At 40.1% G+C, this 19,423-nt stretch overlaps 1 protein-coding gene across 1 annotated transcript; it reads left to right on the top strand.

Annotated features, from left to right (window-relative positions):
- Positions 1-6,031: 6,031 nt before the first annotated feature.
- On the top strand, positions 6,032-15,242 carry LOC307190717 (glycine N-phenylacetyltransferase; the record flags this gene model as incomplete). Its single annotated transcript, XM_079930077.1, has 5 exons — positions 6,032-6,109; positions 9,916-10,023; positions 11,448-11,574; positions 12,430-12,601; positions 14,840-15,242. The coding sequence occupies 5 exons, from the start codon at positions 6,032-6,034 to the stop codon at positions 15,240-15,242; spliced, it is 888 nt and encodes a 295-aa protein (XP_079786203.1).
- Positions 15,243-19,423: the final 4,181 nt, after the last annotated feature.

A 19,423-nucleotide genomic window follows, 5' to 3' on the forward strand; every position in this document is an offset into this window, starting at 1 on the left:
TACATCAAATCTAAACAATAGTTGTCCCTTGCTTTTGCTGCAGGTATTTATGAAAGGGGAGAGAAGGAAATAGGTATTTCTTGTAGTGATCCACCTGCCTCCCAGTTCTTAGCCAGCTGGTTTCACAGATCAGAGTTGCTGAGTGTTGACAGGACCTTTAGGACCAGAAAGCAGCTCAGCCTTCTGGAAAAAGAGCCTCAGGAGGCACTCTGCCAATGTCTCAACGTTACAGAGCCCTGTCCCTGAACATGGGACCCGGAGGGAGGGAGTCCATCTCGCACTCCACTGCCAGGCATGCAGCTTGGTGCATGAATTCTATTACGAACCTCAGCTCAGCAGTTTTTGGATCAAACAGGTTAAAGTACACTTTTCAAGACCACTATACCCAGAAGACATATTTCATCTTCTAGAAAAATCGGCCGCCTCTTTTTTTTCTGAGGACCTCTGCAGAGACTGAATGAGAAGACAGCTTTGCAGGTGAGAACAAAGGATCATTGCTCTGAGACTCCTCATCTCCTTCTGTTTCCGCACTGAAGTGGAATGAATAAAAATGCTACTGTTGGATGTGTATAAGAATTTCTCATCTGTGTTGAGAATTATGCCAGATGAAACGGAATTATGCCAGATGAAAGGGAAGCTATTCCCTTTGAGAAACCTGTATCAGGCATCTACTGTGTGTACGGCAGTATCCTAATTCTGTGAGAAGTTTTTCACTGGATAAAGACAGGCTTTTATTCTGAATTGATAAATTTGGAGCAATTTGGGAGCTTGCCATTGGTAGATGGGTGATAGAAAATGTAATAGCATCTGGGAAGGAATAGGCTGGTTCAAGTCTCAGTAGATAACAGAGATTGTTGACATACTATGCAAATATGATCTTATTTAATCCTCTAGTAACGTACTAAGTTACATAGTCAGACTTTTTTCCCCCTTGGATAAAGGATGCCCAGGGAAATTAAGTGCCCTGCTTGAAGTGTCAAAGAGACAAGGTAGATTCTAGTAAAAGAATTACAATACAGATGATATTAAATATGAATTTAAAACCATAAAAAAGAATGTAATTTTAAAAATCTCAGCTGTAATGCCCCTATATTTGGTGTTTCCTTCTAATTTTTTATCTTTACATGGTTTATGTAAATATGAACAGAAAAATACTTTATAGCTAGTTAGAATTTTTGCACTGTCATTTTAATCCTTTTCATGTTCATCTTTAAGACTCTCTCCTATGACAACATATATATCATAACTTTTATGTTAATGGGTTTTAGAGTAGTAAAATAATGATAGATCATAGTTTATGTAAATTATAGAGAGACACTGAGATTGTGTCCAATACTTCCCTGTTACTTAATATTGTATTGCTTTACAAACTTTTTCAGAGTATTTTTCTTCATTTGAATTGTTTTCTTTGAATAAATTCCCAGTTCTGGAATGGCTTTGTCAAAGGTTTCAAAGTGTGCTCTATAGGACTTTGCCCACTATCAATGCTGGCAACCCACTAAAATGAATCTCCTCAGTTTTAGTCAACTGCGTTTACTGAACACCATATTTGTGTTTTCAGTGTGTGTGTGCACACACGTACAGAAAGTTCTCCCAAATGTACTTGTTGATACTTTAATATCCCCAGTAAACTGGCATCAAATTGAATTTTTCATATTTTCATGTAATCTTTTTGTGAAATGCTCCTCGCTAATGTCTGATTAGTCTTTAGAAATGATACATGTCTACTACTGTCTTGATACTTTCCAAGATACGGCACAGGTACTTCTATTCTGGTCTGAGCCTTTTTTCAGAGGAGCAACTGGTAGAAATTCCCATGCCCAGAACATAGTTGGCCTTCTGCAAGTACTTGTTGAATGAATGAAGGAGTCTTTTCCCTCTTGGTAAGCAGAGTGACTAAATCGATTATGTTGATACAAATACATAGTACATTCAATCACTAAACAGACATCGAGTCCTTACTGTGTGTAATAAACATTGAGAATAATAAAATAAATCATTTGAGGCCCTGCCCAGAGGACTGATAATCTAGAAGACAAAATGCAATTTACTGTAACAAGTTGTGTGATTGAAATATGTACATAACCTTAGGGGAGTGCAGAAAAGAGAATGATTTGTATTGTTTGGATTGAGGAAATAGAGGGAGTCAATAGGGGAAAACCTGAAATTTGAGTAAGACTTTGAAACGGGAGCAAAAGCTGGATTTAGAAGGTCTTCTGGAAGTAGAGCATAAATAAAATGAAGAAAGGCAGGAGTTGTTAAATCAGATACTGAGTTAAAGAAATATTCTGTGGTCTTCTGGGGAATAGAAGGATGACAGAGGAGACTAATAGACTTTACCTTGATAGTAAAAAAAAAAAAAAACTCATTTACAGGACTTAAGTAAGTCTTACCAGTCCCAGTGACTGCCCACAGCAGCTACAGTCAAGATACAAACAACACTTTAAAAATTAACTTAAAATGGGTTAAAGACTTAAATGTATTAAGACTTGAATTCGTAAAACTCCTAGAAGAAAACATGGGGGAAAAAACTTGACCTTGGTCTTGGCAATGAGTTTTTGGATATGACAACAGAAGCACAAGCAACGAAAGCAAAAAATAAAGTGGGACTATATCAAACTAAAAAGCTTATGGAGGGCTTCCCTGGTGGTTGAGAGTCCACCTGCCGATGCAGGGGACACAGGTTCGTGCCCCGTTCCGGGAAGATCCCACATGCCGCGGAGCAGCTAGGCCCGTACATATCTGAAGGAAATTAAATCACTATCTTGAGGAGACACCTGCACCCCCATGTTCATTGCAGGATTATTCACAAGAGCCAAGACATGGAAACAGTCTAAGTGTCCATAGATGGATGAATGGATAAATAAGTTGTGGTATATCTATACATTGGAATATTATTCAGTCATGAGAAAGAAGAAAATTCTGCCATTTGTGACATGGATAACTTGAGAGCATTATGCTAAGTGAAAAAAGTCAGATAGAGTAAGACAAATATGCTATGATCTCAGTTACATGTGGAATCTGAAAAAAAACAAACTGATAGAAACAGAGAAGAATAGTGGTTGCAAGCGACCAGGGGTTGGAGGAGATGCAAAGATGTTGGTCAAAGGGTACAAACTTCCATTTATGAGATAATTTCTGGAGATCTGGTGTGTAGCATGGTGACTATAATTAACAGTGTTGTATTATGTACTTGAAAGTTGCTAAGGAGTAGATCTTAAATGCTCTCACAACAATGCAAAAAGAAATACGTGACGTGATGGAGGTGATAACTAACCTTATTGTGGTGATCATTTTGCAATGTACCTATGTATCAACTCATCACATTGTACACCTTAAACTTACACAACATTATATGTCAATCATATCTCAATAAAGGTGGGGAAAAAAGAGAGATAACCACCTCCCTAGTGGTTCTGGTCTAGACTCTCCTCCCCTCAAATCATGAAGGGACCTCCCGGTTAAATGAAGGGACTATTTTTTCTCCCCAGATAACTGACAAAAAGTCCAGGTAAAAGGGAACACATATGCAAAATCAAAACATTAATTTGTCCAAGATTCTCCAACATGTTAAGACAGCAGGATCAAAACATGAAAAGAAGTCTTTGGTAACTGGAGCATGACTGCCAATAGACGCAAACTAATACTAGTTCCATTTCTCCAAGTACAGATTCTACCTGCTCATCCCAAAGGACCACTGTTCCCAAAGGGTTGAGCTGAAGAGGAGCAGGCCCTGAACACAGTGACCAGAGAGCTGGGAAGCCAAAGTAAGTAGAGAAGAAGCCAGCTGAGGTCAGTTTCCTAGCATTGATGAGCTAAATTCATGGATACCAAAAACAGACCGGGGATGACCTTTAAAAGAACAGTCAGGAACTTAGGTAAATAAATGAGTTTAAACAACAATGACTTTCTCCTAATATCTACAGGGTTTTGCATATTCCAAGTTTAATGCCATTTTGAGTCTAACAAGAACTTTCCCCATAGTTCTTGTCAGGAAGAGTTAGCCAGTCATTCCCAGGGATATGACAGCTGACATCTAACACCATCCTCTCTTCGATGGCCAGTTCTAGTGCAATCTCCTTTAAGAACGCTATAAGCTTCCACTGAGAAGTATTCTCTGTCTTTTGTGAATCTCGTAGGCCTTAGGCAGAACATTTGATTTGCCACAGTCTTCTGTCTACATTTTTAGTCAGCATGTTATGATCCAGTTCTTCTGATCATCCTAATTTCCTACAGTGAATCAAAATGCAGAAATGCTGCTTTATATTACATAGTGATATACACTATACACATCAGACTCTTAGGTTTAGGGATGGGCTAAGGCTCAAGAAGAGGTGAGGATTGGGGATAGGGTGATTGAATTCGTTTTCAATATCATTTGGTAATACAAATGAGAATAATTTATATTTTAAAGCATATCAAAATGGCTGCTTCAAAATGTCATGAATTCTATAGCATTGTGATTGCATATTTATGGGATAAGTTAGCTCTCTCTATGGGGCATATGTTTGTTGTGTACGTGTTTTATTTTCCTTATTAGATTATGAGTGCTTAAACAACAGGAAATCTAAGCTCACAGTTGCTCAGAGAGTTAGTTGATCAAAATTAAGTGTATCAGTCAGGGTCCGAGCCGAAAAGTAGATTTGTTACAGGGAATCGACCGTATGCAATTGTGTGGACTAGTTCAGCAGTTTCTGTAAGGCTGTTTCTTCCCACCTGGTGCTGAAGACTGAAGTACACAGGGAAGGTAGCTGGGAAAGGAACGTGAGAGGGAAAAAGAACAAGCTGAAACCCACAGTTATAAGCTGAGGCTCACGGGGCCAGAGAAACTTTGTCGGTCCTACTGACCCTGACCTTGGTAGAATGGGTGTCCCGCAGAAGCCAGGTTCCTTTGGTAAGGAGCTAAACACCCACACCTGGCCCAGGTGACAGACAAGCTGAAAGCAGACCTGGGGAGAGTGAGGCACTTGCCAACCCAGCCGCTACCTTGGGTCGTGAGTTTAGCTGCCAAACGCCTGCTGCTTCGACTCTGCCCTCCAGGTCCTCCTGAGGAATCTCTCTGTGGCCCACCCTAACTGGAAATGTGCAGAGAAGGGAATTCTGAGAAATGTAGTTCAGCCTAGCTGAGGTGACACTCACCACAGTTGTTGAGATGACAGTGAGTTCTCAATAAATATTTATTGAGCGATTGCATAAGTGAAAGACTGCATGGATGAATAAATCAATACTTAGGTTTCCAGGCTAGTCACAAACGTCTATTTCAATGGTAATGAAGCCATACTAAGATACCCTTGAATAAAAATCAAGGCCAGACTTTGGTAAGGAGAGCCTTTATTTGAAAGGATTATTTCAAGAGTGGGGAAAAGGAGTGCTGTAACAGAGAGAGGGTATTATTTCAACAGGAGCATTCTTAGACCATAACATCTGCAAACACCTGAAAGGTCAGGCAGGAAATGGTTATTCTTTTACGGAAAGGAGTAAGCAAGGTTCATGGGGGATCATTCTGAATGCCAGTGGTGGCTCTGGCTGAGCGTAGGTCACAGTGCAGAGCCCTGTGTGGAGGAGAGAAGCTTGACTAATGTGCGCTCAAGCCCATAACTTTTGTTAAGACATCAGAACACTTCGTTCTGATGGTTCAGTGGGGATGAACGGTCAAGCTAACCATTTATGAAGGAAGAGTAAACAGGGCTACAAAGAACCCAGTTCTTCTGCCCATTTTTTAATTGGGTTGTTTGGGGGTGGGGTTGATGTTGAGTTGTATGAGCTGTTCATTTGTTGAAGATTGGGAATTTGAAGGCTTAGTAGCTGGCCTTGTCATAGGTAACACGGGACACGGTGAGTCTTACTACGCCAAACGGAAGAAAGGACAGTGCTTTGCAGGAAGACATTTCAAAAACACAAACGGGATGGAGAAGTTTCTTTAGCAATTGCTGTTTTCCAGGATAACAGGGCTTAGGTGTCTTTGTGTGTCTTGCAGCACTTCTCATCCCTTGGTTTTCGATCCTCTCTTTAGATTAAGGTACCTGCCAAGATGTTCCACTTACAAGGCCCGCAACTGCTGCAGATGTTAGAGAAATCCTTGAGGAAGAGCCTCCCTGAGTCCTTAAAGGTGAGAGTGGAACGTTCTTAGGGGAAAAAGGACTAGCAACGGCCTCAGAAAAAGGTGGGCAAGAGAACAAGCATTCACTGAGCACCTACTCTGTGCCAGACACTCACTCATCTTGCATCTCATTTAGTTCACATCATCTCTCTGCAAGGCAGGTACATCATGTCTGTAGAACCAAAGAGGAAACGGAGGCTCAGTTATGACCTGACCAAGATCACAGCAATAGTGAGTGGCAATGCTATGATTGGAATCCACTATGTTCTTTGCTGTGTGATGACCCAAAAACTTTCCCTTGTGCCCTTTCAACTCTTATGTTATATAACACTGGAAGTTTGTCCAGAACTGGCAAAGTTAATGTGTAATTTATTCTTCCCAAACAATCAAGTGCCCGATGAAAAGTTAACCATTGTGATTCTCCTTTGTAATTAATAACTGGTCAATTTCTGTTTTGTCAAACCCCAAAGGATTATTATGTTTAACCTGGGGTGAGACAGAAATTGTGTTTAAGAAGTGATCTTATACCACAGAGAAGTGTTTTTTCTTGCAATAATATATGTTGCAAAGGGACTAGGCTATTGTTAAAGAGTGTCACTGCATTATGATAAAGGCATTAATTCATCAAGGAGACATAAGAAAGGCTGAAATGTATACACCCAACAACAAAGGCTCAAAGTACCTGAGACAAAAACTGATAGAAGTGAAAGAAGACATAGGGAAACACACAGGTATAAAGACTTCAGCATTCCTCTCTCAGCAATTTGTAGAATAGACAGAAAACCTATAAATATATGTGAACTTATTACATATGAAATACAATGAACCAGCCTGAAGTAACTGGCATTTATAGAATACTTTCCACAACCACAGCAGAGTACATATTATTTTCAAGTGCACATGGAACATTTACCAAAGTAGACCATAATTTTGAAAAGTTTAGAAGAATTGAAATCATACCAAGCATGTCCTTGAACAATATAGAGTTAAACTCAAAATTAAAAAAACCTGAAAGGTGTCTGGGAAATACCTGAATTTCTAGAAATTATATACTTCTAAATAAATCATGCTTCAAAATCACAAGTAATATTAGAAAATATTTTAGTTGAACGAAAATAAAAATACAACTTTTGAAAAGTTTTGGGATGCAACTAAAGCAGTGATAACTGGGAAATAGATAGCATTAAGCGCTTATAATAAAAAAGAATAATGGTCTCAAATCAATGCTTTAAGTTTCTACCTTAAAAACTAGAAAAAAAAGTAAATTAACCTCAAAGAAAACACAATTAAGAAAATTATGAAAGATAAGAGCTGAAATCAGTAAATTTGAGAAGAGAAAAACAATTAAGAAAATCAATAAATCTAGACTCTGGTTCAGTGAAAAAAATCAATAATGTTGGTAAAGTTCTACCCAAACTGACCAAGAAATAGAAGACACAAATTATAAATATCAGGAATAGAACAGGGAGCATTACTACAAACACAATAGACATTATAAAGATATTAGGATACACTGTTTTCAATGCTGAGCTCATAAATTTCACAATGTATGTTCTGTGGAAAGCACAAATTACCAAAGGTCACTGAAGAAGAAAAATGCAAACTATATTGTCCTATATCTACTGGAGAAATTGATTTTGTAATTTAAAACATTCCAACAAAGAAAACTCCATGTCCAGATGGTGTCAGTGGCAATTTTTACTACACATGTAAGGAAAAAATAATACCCCTTCTACACAAACTCTTGCAGAATAGAGCAGAGGAGAAAACACTTCTCACATCATTTTATGAGCCCAGAATTACCCTGATACCAAAATCAGAAGTGGATATTACAAGAAAAGAAAACTACAGAACAATATCCCTCGTGAACAGAGACTACCCTCAACAAAATACTATCAAGTCAAATCCATCAATATATCGAAAGGATAATACATCATAACCAAGGGGAGTTTATCTTGGAAATGCAAGGCAGGTTCAACATTCAAAAATCAATCAATGTAATTCACCATATCAACAGACTGAAAAAGAAAAGCCATATGATCTTCTCTCAATAGATGCAGAAAAAAATATTTGACAAAATGTAATATTCCTCATAGAAATAAAACTCTCAGCAAACTAGGAATAGAAGGAATTTCTTCAACCTGATAAAAAGCATACTGGAAAAATCTACATCTATCATCATACTAAATAGTGAAAGAGTGAATTTTCCTCCTGAGATCGGTAACAAGGCAAAGATATTCATTCTCACACTTCTATTCAACATGGTACTGGATATCCTAGCCAGTACAATAAGGCAGGAAAAAGAAATAAAAGACATATGTATTGGAAAGAAATAAATTAGTGTTTATTCACAGATGGTATGATTGTGTAATGTAAAACATCCTAAGGAACCTACCAAAAAGCCACCCTAAAAAGCTCCTAGATATATAACCAAGTTAAGCAAAGGCTTTAAGGTGAATATACATAATACAAAAATTGTTTTTCTATGTGCTAGCAATGAACAATTGGAATTAAAAATTAAAAATCAATACCTTTATAAGCAACCTCCCCCCCCCAAAAAAAAACAAGAGACAACAACAACAAAAAACCTTAGGTATAAACTGTTAATTTACAAGGCTTGTCTCTAAAATAAATCTCATTTTCTTTTGTTGATGAATCACAGCTCTGGACTTCTCAGGGCAGCATGAATATGATGTATATTTCAGTATAGTTAATTACACTGACCCTGCTGATGGGAAACCTGGAAGGAATGGCATCATATTACACCTTTTTTTACCTTTTTCTGGTGCTCTGACACCTTGTATAGGGATCATGTGTAGACTCAGCTATGAGTGCTGAGTGCAACCCAGAGACACTGAGCCTTCTGACTGAGGTAGGGTAGGGAACTGTCGAGAGGAACAAGGTCAGGAGTCAGACTGCTCTGACCCCACAAATTCATTGTTTTCTGGGTAACACTGCAAAAAGTAAACATCTCTAAGTCTCAGTGCTCTTGCATGTAAAATGAGTAAAACTGGAAAGTAAATACTCTCGGTAGACATTCCTCAACCTTAAAGAGGGTTATGATTACCTTGCAGGGCTGTTGGGAGGATTAAATAAAATATGATAAAATTTATAGCCAACACTTCTAGAACACTTGCCAAATGTCAGGAACTACACAAAGTGCTCGACATGAACTCAAAAGTCTAACTCAAAAGTCATTTGGGGCTTCCCTGGTGGCGCAGTGGTTGGGAGTCCGCCTGCCGATGCAGGGGACGTGGGTTCGTGCCCCGGTCCGGGGAGGTCCCACATGCTGCGGAGCGGCTGGGCCCGTGAGCCATGGCCGCTGAGCCTGCGCGTCTGGAGCCTGTGCTCTGCAACGAGAGAGGCCACAACAGTGAGAGGCCCGTGTACAGCAAAAAAAAATGACTATGTAGATTTATGTTTACTGACATGGAAATATGCTCATAGTATAGTGTGTATGTGTACGTATGGGGGGGGAATAGATGTTAAATTAATATGTATTAGGTAATTTCATGTTTAAAAACAATGTGTAAATAAACGGAATAAAATGGAAAGAGAACACTAAATTCTGCAATGTGATAGTAGATGATTTTTAATTTATTCATTTTATTTATCTGGATTTTAAAAACTATTCATATAATATTCTCATTGTTTGACCCCAAAATCTAGAACCTAGTAGAACCTGAAGATTGAACTGAATGCCCTATTAGGTACTTACCCTCATTTCATAGAAACAAACTGGACTGATCAAACGCAAGACACTTTGCCAACCCTTCCTAATAAGCTGACCCTCTCACTTTGTCCGGATACTGCAGGTTTATGGGACCGTCTTCCACATGAATCAGGGAAACCCATTCAAGCTAAAGGCCCTGGTGGACAGGTGGCCTGATTTTAATACAGTGGTTATCCGCCCTCAGGAGCAGGTAAGGTGCTAGGTGTGGAATGAATTTGCATCTATGTTTGTATTCACTATGAACCTACCATGTACCTTGCAATGTGGTAGACCCTGGGGATACCAAAATGAATTGCAGTAATAGTGAACAAGTCCCTGTCCTCAAGAACTTCACAGCCTGGAGGGAAACATAGACAAGCAAATAAATTACAACATGCTTTGAAAATGTACAAAAACATACGAGATACAGAAGTAGCACTGAGCAAGAGATGATTAAAACTGTAGATGTCAGGGGATGCAGGGAGAGGATCAGAGAGCCTTCATAACAGACATTTCACCAAAACTGAATTTTGAAGAATAATAGGTTTTTGACAGGTTGACAAGAGCAGAGATTGCATTCTAAGTAGAGAAAAGAACACCCCAAAATATGTGAAGTGAAACATGAATAACGTTAAGGAAATATAAAGAACAAATTACAATGCTTGTATCTGGGAATATATTTTCAGTACCAGACTTTTAAAAATCACTCAAACTAAGTGGTTAATCTGTTTCAAATATAAATATGTTGGAAGCATATTGCAAATATAAAATAAAAATTCATCTCATAGTATTTTGATATAAATTATTTACAAGTAAAATTTAAATGTATAGTGACTTTCAAAAAGCAAATTAAACAGAATACAAAAATAAAGATAATTTAATTATTGAAATCTAAAAATGGAATAATATTCGCTTTTTTATGCAACTTTAAAACAGAGATTGTTGGTAGTATTAATGCTGAGGGCATTTCTGTGCAACACCTTCCAGCTATTCTACCCTTGTTGGGTAGTTGTTCTCTCCTTCCTTTGCCTTCAAAATAAATCTCGCCCTTTATTTGTTAATTTTGAGCAGATCTTATTGAGCAAGTGTCGCATTTCCGTTTTGTTGGGAATATGAATTATTTTGTAAACAATAGTGCATTGTGGGTTACATTTTAAAGACATCACGTGTCTTCACTCTGTATAGCTTTATCCCATGTGAGAATTCTAATACAAAGTTACCTGTGTCAATTTCAATATTGTTTTCATAATCCATTTGTTCTGAGACTCTTTGAAACAGAGTAACATTTACTCTTGCAATGGAAACTTGTCTTTGACAAAAATTCCTTCCTTCTCCTGAGGATTACAGAATTACTGAAGAATGCTTTGTAAACTGGTACGTGGTTGGCTGATTTGAAATTGTAATGTAACATATAAATACCTAGTTCATCAAGTTTTTCTTACTCATAAGTGGAATAATTCATTAAATCCTTTACTTAGTCTTATGATGTAAATGATTCAGGAATGATGATAGTACATCAAGAAGAATATCAATATTTAGGTTTGTAAAACATCACTGTATAATAAATACCAAGCACAAGTATTCCAGTCACTGGGTCGAGTCAATTTGATTTATTTATATTACCCAACCAAACAGGATATGGCAGATGACTTTGATCACTACACCAACAGCTACCAAATCTATTCTAAGGACCTCAAGAACTGTCAAGAATCCCTTAGCACATCAGACGTCATCAACTGGAAACAACATTTGCAGATCCAAAGTATGTAAGGGATCTGGGATATGTGCTGGCTGCTAGGACTGCTCATATCTATGTACCCGTAGGGTCACTTTTTATCCTGAGTACATCCCCCTACAACCTTTATTTCCTTTTACCAAACTCCAGACACTCAGCTTGATGTTCATTCTCTGTATCAGCTGCCACCACCTCTTCAGTGGAGTTGAATTCAAGCATTACAAACTCTAAGGTTCCTTTAAGAACGTGTGAGTGATGCAAGTTCTCGTTACCGGAGGATTCATGATATATTTTTCAGTCATATTCAGGATCCCTTAGGGTGATTGGATGTGAGAGCAGAGCTCTCCCTCTGGCCTTCCATTCCTAGAATTAGAATGATAAGTCCTTGTGCCACAGAGCACCACCCCAGTCACAAGAACACCTGTCATTGTTGGAGTCAGACTCCCTTGGGTGATATCCTTGCTCTGCCTGTGACTTGCTTTGTGATCTTGTGCAAGTGATGTAACTTAACTATTATTCAGTTCCCTCACATATAAAAAAGGTAGATAATTAAAGTACCTAAAACATAAGGTTAATGTAAGGATTAAATGTGGTATCAGACCAATACCCGGGCATGTAGTATGTGAACATGCAAGGTTGCCTACTGTTTTCTAAATATCAATTCTCCTTGATTTCACAGTACTGTAGTCAGGATTTCTAGTATTATCTCTGTATTGCAGAAGAGAAAACATGCTTAGGTAGCTACATGGCCATGGTCACATGGTCACTTGCAACAGCAGAGGCAACATCGTCTGACGTTAAGTCCTGCATAGCTTCTGTTGGGAAGCTTCGTGAAGCATCTAAATGGACAATTGCTTCTCTCCTAACTTTATCCCTCTCTAGGTTCACAGTCCAGTCTGGATGAGGTGATACGGAATCTTGCAACCACTAAATCCGTTCAGGTCAAGCAAACGCAATGCATTCTCTATGTGATGTCTGAGACAGCGAGGAAACTTCTTCCTTCCCTGCCGGAGACAAAGAACTTACCTGCTGGATACGGCACACCCAAAGCCATGTGAGTTTGAAAAAAGACGCTCTGCACTATTCACATCTTTCACTATGGAAGTAGCCTCCCAACTTCTCCCCTTATGTCCCCCTTGTCTCCCTACAGTCCATTTCCAGGGTGATCGCTTTTCGTAGGGAATGTGGATTATGTCCATTCACCTGCCAAGAAGCCATTGAGGTTTCTCAGCATACTTTTTTTTTTTTTGCGGTACGCGGGCCTCTCGCTGTTGTGGCCCCTCCCGTTGCGGAGCACAGGCTCCGGACGCGCAGGCTCAGCGGCCATGGCTCAGGGGCCCAGCCGCTCCGCGGCATGTGGGATCTTCCCGGACCGGGGCACGAACCCGTGTCCCCTGCATCGGCAGGCGGACTCTCAACCACTGCGCCACCAGGGAAGCCCTCAGCATACTTTTAATAAAACCAAACTCCTTTATGGATTTTCAAGGTCCCGTAAGACCTGGAACCCATCACCTTTTGGACTTCATTCTGTCCCTCTAGCTGACTCCCACCAGCAGCTCTGGCCATCTTTCTGCGGCTCGATCTCATACATTCACACATGCATTTGCACTTTGTCTGCCTACAGTGTCCTTCCCTGTGATCTTCATATATTTGCCTCTTTCTGTCATTCATACTCTCAAACGTCATTTCCTCAGAGAGGTCTTCTCAGAGAACCCTGTCTAAAACCACCGCCTCCCATAAGTCTTCAACTGCAAAACCCAATTTTTATTCTTTATTGCATTTATCATTATGTGAAATCAGCCTGTTTGTGTGTGTACTGACCTGTTCGTTCTTTGACCCTCTCCCCTACAACGTTTCAAACTCCACAAGTGCAGCGACCTTCTTTATGTTGTTCACTGATAGATCCTCAGTACCAGACTGAACACACAGCAGATGCTTGAAAAATACGCATTTAATGAGTTCACTTCACAGAGCAAAAGTTTTCCAGTAGGGCTTCCCTGGTGGCGCAACGGTTGAGTGTCTGCCTGCCAATGCAGGGGACACGGGTTCGAGCCCTGGTCTGGGAGGATCCCATATGCCGCGGAGCAACTAGGCCCGTGAGCCACAACTACTGAGCCTGTGCGTCTGGAGCCTGTGCTCCGCAACAAGAGAGGCCGCAATAGTGAGAGGCCCGCGCACCGCGATGAAGAGTGGTCCCACTTGCCACAACTAGAGAAAGCCCTCGCACAGAAACGAAGACCCAACACAGCAAAAATAAATTAATTTATTAAAAAAAAAAGTTTTCCAGTAAAGAGAAGTTAAACAAATTATATATTTTCCCCCATTGATGTCCAGTCTAACACTGAATAGAACAGAACACTGGTGGTGGAGATTTGAGCTGGAGATGCCCAATCCTATGACCCTCTGTGTGTTAATGTACCTGGAAAAGCTTTATTCACATTGTATCACACGTGATACCTGAAAAGCACCTGCACATCTATAATCTCATTTGATTCTCCCGTCCACCCCATGAGATAGACAAGGTAGGAGATATTATCCCTAGTTTCCTGACAGAAAATAGGCTCAGATAATGAAACAGCTTGTTCAGGTCCCATGGATGGTTAAGGGCATAATGGGCTTGAGTCTAGATCTCCTAGTTCCACATGGTGGGCTCTTTCTAGGACCCCCCCACCCCCGCCACCGAAGCCTCTTTACAGCCTGCAGATGCCTTCAGATTCAGTGTTCTGTACTTCGGGGGCCGCCTGCATGCCACATCACTCCCCCTCTCTGGACTTCATTCAGTTCCCACAGTGGCCAAGGACCCTCTGATGCCAACATTCTAAGATTCCATGATTCTAAGCTCTGGCTTTATATACAGCTTGCTAGCATGCGCTTTGGGGCACTTGCCTATTTTCTGTTTACTATTTTTCTTATCTGTAAAATGGGGGTGATATCAATTCCCTCATATTAAGGGGAGAGTCACTGCATTGCTGAAAGGACCGATACTTAATTTTTATGTACTTCTTATTGTTTATGGGCACAAGTCCTAGGTACTCATGATGTAATTGCTCTTATATCAGTATTTTTGGATATCCCTGCTTTATAAAGAAGAAATGGAGGCAGAGAGACGTTACATTGCCTGCTCGAGATCACACAACCAGCCAGGTTATGAATCCCGGCGGTCTGGTTGCAGAATCTGTACCTTTACCTGTGCTCTCATTTGCATTGTCTGAAGACAATTTGGGGGCAAACAAATATGATACTCCACAGTATGTGTGATTTATGGACTGTTCTTTTTCCTTCTTCTCAATAGTAACCAAGAGATGTTTAAACTCTCATCCCTGGATCCTACCCACGCTGCCTTGGTGAATAAATTCTGGCATTTCGGTGGCAATGAGAGGAGCCAGCGGTTCATCGAGCGCTGTATCCGGACCTTCCCCACCTTCTGCCTGCTGGGGCCTGAGGGGACCCCTGTGTCCTGGTCCCTGATGGACCAGACAGGAGAGGTGCCGATGGGGGCCACCCTGCCTGAGTACCGGGGCCAGGGTCTCGTCTCCCATATGTTGTTTGTCCACAGTCATGCTCTGGACAAACTCGGCTTCCCCGTATATAACCATACAGACAGAGCCAACAAAATCGTACAGAAAATTAGTCACAATCTGCAACACGTCCCCATGCCCTGTGATTGGAACCAGTGGAACTGTGTGCCTCTGTGAAGCAGCCACGAGCCCAAGACAGTGCTGGGTGGGCTGGTCACATGGCAAGAGATGCTGACGGGGGGGTGGGGGGGACAGAAAGAAAGAATAAACCGTAATCAGCAGTAAAGCAGTGTGTGTTGTTTGGGCTCTGGGGAAGCAGCGTGAGTGGTCAACAGAAGCACCAGAGTCCCTTCTCCCAAATCACTCATGAATTTCCCTTTGGGTCCAGCAGACCTTCCTACTTCCTCCACATTCCAACCGTGGCAACCACCATTCTATTCTGTGAGTTCAACTTTTTGTTTTTGAAGATCCCACGTATAAGTGATATCATGCAGGATTTCTGTTTCTGTCTGGTTTATTTTACTGGTTCACAATTTTCTTCTAATACATATGGCTAGTAAGGAAACTATCCCTAATCAATAAGGAATAAATGCAACCCACTGCTCTACTGGTGCCAATATTCTTCTTTCCAGCACCATCATATCTTTCTCTACTTAGAACGTGTACATGGAATGCAGAGTAAGACAACTTAAGTACTATAGCTTGTCATATCACAATAGCACGACAATTTAACATCTTGTTTTCCAGAAACAACACACATGCAAAAAGAAAATTGTTATTTAACAATAACTGTTAAAACGTATGTGGCAGAGATACTTTGAATTGGAGGTAAATCAGGAAAAATCTATAAAATTGGATCGAATTTGTGGGATTTTATCACACATAACATTTGTACATTCTGTGAACTAGGTTAAATCTGTAAATACTGAATATGACTTTTTTTTTCTAAATTGACAAGATAAAAAAATTGGCATGTTATCAACTTGTTTCAAGTTGCAGGATGAATATGAATTACTTGTATCAAGACAAGACTACTCTAGGTAGAAAGGGATACTTCAAATGTAACGTTCTTTCGTGTGTAAAGAGGAGTTTTACAATTAATATCAGCCATTATTCTCATACCAAGCTGTAGGACATTTTATACAGTTTAATAAAGGACTTTACATACTGAAAACCCTCCAACTAACATTGTATGTTATGCACTAGTGTGCTGTGCGGTTTCAGAAAATTAAAGCTTCGAAAATGTTCAGGAAGATGACTTTACTCTCAGCTTTCTCTTGTAGTACAATCCACCCTTCGAAGAGTTCAGAAAGGAAACAAAAAATGTTGCATTGTCATCAAATATATTTTTAAGATAATGAATTTTTTGTCTTCCTCAAAAAGGAATTTGAGAATAGAATAGTGCATTAGGCACTAGTCTCTAGTGGTATGCATCTATATATTTATGTATATATTTTTTTTTCCTCCAAGACACAGGAATTTAAAAAAATTCTCACATCTCAATAAAGCCATGAAACAACAAAATTCTCACATCTCTAATGAATTAGTGTAACCATAGGTATGATTATCAGAGAAGAAAGACACTGAGGATGTACCAGTGGTAGAAAAAAAATAAGAATTCTCCAAGCTGATACATCAAGGAAGAAGCACTTCCTTATTTCGGGAGATGACCTGAAATTCTGTTGGTCTAAGACAGCGCTTCTGTATGACATCTGCAATCAACATCGCATCACTGGAATTTTCTGAATACTGACAACATAAAACAGCACAGATTCTAGTAATAAATTATATTAGCTGCTTATTTTTTACCTGAAAAGGGCTTTATTTTATTTAAATTTTGAAGGGTATTTTCACCGGGATGTAGAATTTTATCACTGTTTTTCCTGAAGCACTTTTTGCGATACTGTTCCAGTGCACTCGAACTTTGTAGTGACGAGAAGTCAACTGCAATTCTTATTATTCCCTGAAGGAAGTGTGTCTTTTATGTCTCTGCCTGCTTTGTCCCCCCCCCTTTTTAATTTTATGTATTTTATTGTGGTTGAAAAATATGAGATCTTAACTGTGTACAGCACAGTATTGTTCTCTATGAGCACAGCAGACCTCTAGAACTTTTTCATCTTACAAAATGGATACTTTATACTCATTGATAAGCAACTCATCATCTTTCCCTCTCCCCAGCTCCTGGTAGCTACCACTCCACTTTTTGCTTGTATGCATATCATTACTTTAGATACCTCATATAAGTGGAATCATGCACTATTTGTCCTTCTGTAACTAGCTTATTTCACTTAGCATAAAGTCCTCAAGTTTCATTCATGTTGTCGTATATTGCAGCATTTCCATCTCTTTTAAGGCTGAATAATATTCCATTCTGTGTATGTACCACATTTTCTTTATCCATTGGTCTGTCCGTGGACACTTAGGTGGCTTCCACATCTTGGCTACTGTAAATAATGTTTCAATGAACATGGGTGTGCAGATAGCTATTCAAGACCCTGAGTTCAACTCCTTTGTCTATATACCCACAAGTGGAATTGCCGGATCCCATGGTAGTTCTAGTTTTAATTTTTGGAGGAACTGTTATACTGTTTTTCACAGCGTCTGCACCATTTTACATTGCTACCAACAGTGCACAAGTGGCCGAATTTCTCTACATCCTTGCGAACAATTTTTTGTTTTTGCTTTTGGGAAAAGCTGGAATTGGGGGGTTTCGCCTTTGCTCACTCTGCATTAAGCTGGGGGGGAGGGGCTATTACCAATGAGCGTGCACTAGTTCAAACCAGCACCTTTGTTCTCAGTGGTTCCCAACATGGGGCTCTTTCCACTCAATACTCAGACTCAGGCAAGATGGAAAAATAAGTCCCTCAGGCTGCTCCTGAAAAGTCAGACCATTGCATGTCCGGTCCAGTCCTCTCATCTTCCCTGGGACAAGCTGGGAGTTGGGGTCTTCCTCCCAGCATGAAGTGCTGTGCTGCAGGGCTTGGGGGATTACGGTAAGAAGGTACCGCATATTTCCCTAGTGGCTTCAGTACTCCTGGTTTCATGCCCACCTGGTGTGCAGGAGCCTCTCAGGTGGTCTCTGGATTTCTCACAAGGGGAGTTGAGCTGTGTCTTACTTTAAAATTGGCGTGCCTAGGCTTTGGGGAGTGTGGGGTTTCCTGTTATGCCATGTTACTGACTCTGACTGCTTTTATGACTTTCCTTTTATCTTTGCCTTTCAGAAATTTAATTATTATGTTTCTAGGCTTGTTTTACTCTGTGTTTATCATGCCTAGGGTTTATTGAGATCCTTGGTTGTGTAGGTAGATATTTTAAACCAAATTTGCAATTTGGGGGCCATTAAAAAATGTTTAGTTCCTCTCTTTTTTCTCCTTCTGGGACTGCCATTATACATCTGTTAGATAAATTGATACAATCTCACATGTCACTGGGGATCTAGCCTTATGTTATTCAGAATTTTGAATATTAGAACCAGAATTAGCTAAATTATCAGACATTCATGAACTTCACTGGCCTCCTGAGTATGACTGGACCTAGGGCCCTAAGGAAAGAATTATTGCCACTAAATTTTTTTTTTTTTTTTGCAGTAAGTGGGCCTCTCACTGTTGTGGCCTCTCTCGTTGCGGAGCACAGCCTCCGGACGCACAGGCTCAGCGGCCATGGCTCACGGGCCCAGCTGCTCCGCGGCATGTGGGATCTTCCCGGACCGGGGCACGAACCCGCGTCCACTGCATCGGCAGGTGGACTCTCAACCACTGCGCCACCAGGGAAGCCCCAACCACTAAACATTTTTATGCACATTAGCAGATGCATATTGCATTGTATTAGATAATTTTTCATTTAGTTAATATAACATTTCTATATGCTTACCATGTACCAGGAACTTAAGTTATTATTGTCTAAGCAATTATAACTATGCATATCTAAATTAAGAAAAGATAGGATCTTATTTCTGCTTCTACCTAGGATTTAGAAAGCGGAGAAAGCTTTGTTCCCACACTAATGATGAGAAAAGGCTGGATAAACTACAAGATCATATATTTCCTGGAACTCATTAGGGATCAGTAGAGACAGGGAAACCCACTTGCCTGAATTTCCCTATTAGATAAGAGTACTATTATTTACTCCTTATTGTAGATACAGACACAGAGACATGGAAAGATCAACTAATCAGTCCAAGGTCACAGTAGGTAAGAGGTGCAGTCAGGATCTCAACCCTGTTAGTTCGGCCCCATCTTACTCATCTGAGCCCCTCTGCTGTGCTGCTTCTGTCGTCATTGGCAGCCCTAACCCAGCACCCAGAGAAACACTTCCACGAAAACTGACGCCAGTGCTCCTGAACCTTTTCCCTTGTACCT

The sequence above is a fragment of the Stenella coeruleoalba genome (genome assembly GCF_951394435.1).
Source record: "Stenella coeruleoalba genome assembly, chromosome: 8".
Taxonomy (NCBI): Eukaryota; Metazoa; Chordata; class Mammalia; order Artiodactyla; family Delphinidae; genus Stenella; species Stenella coeruleoalba.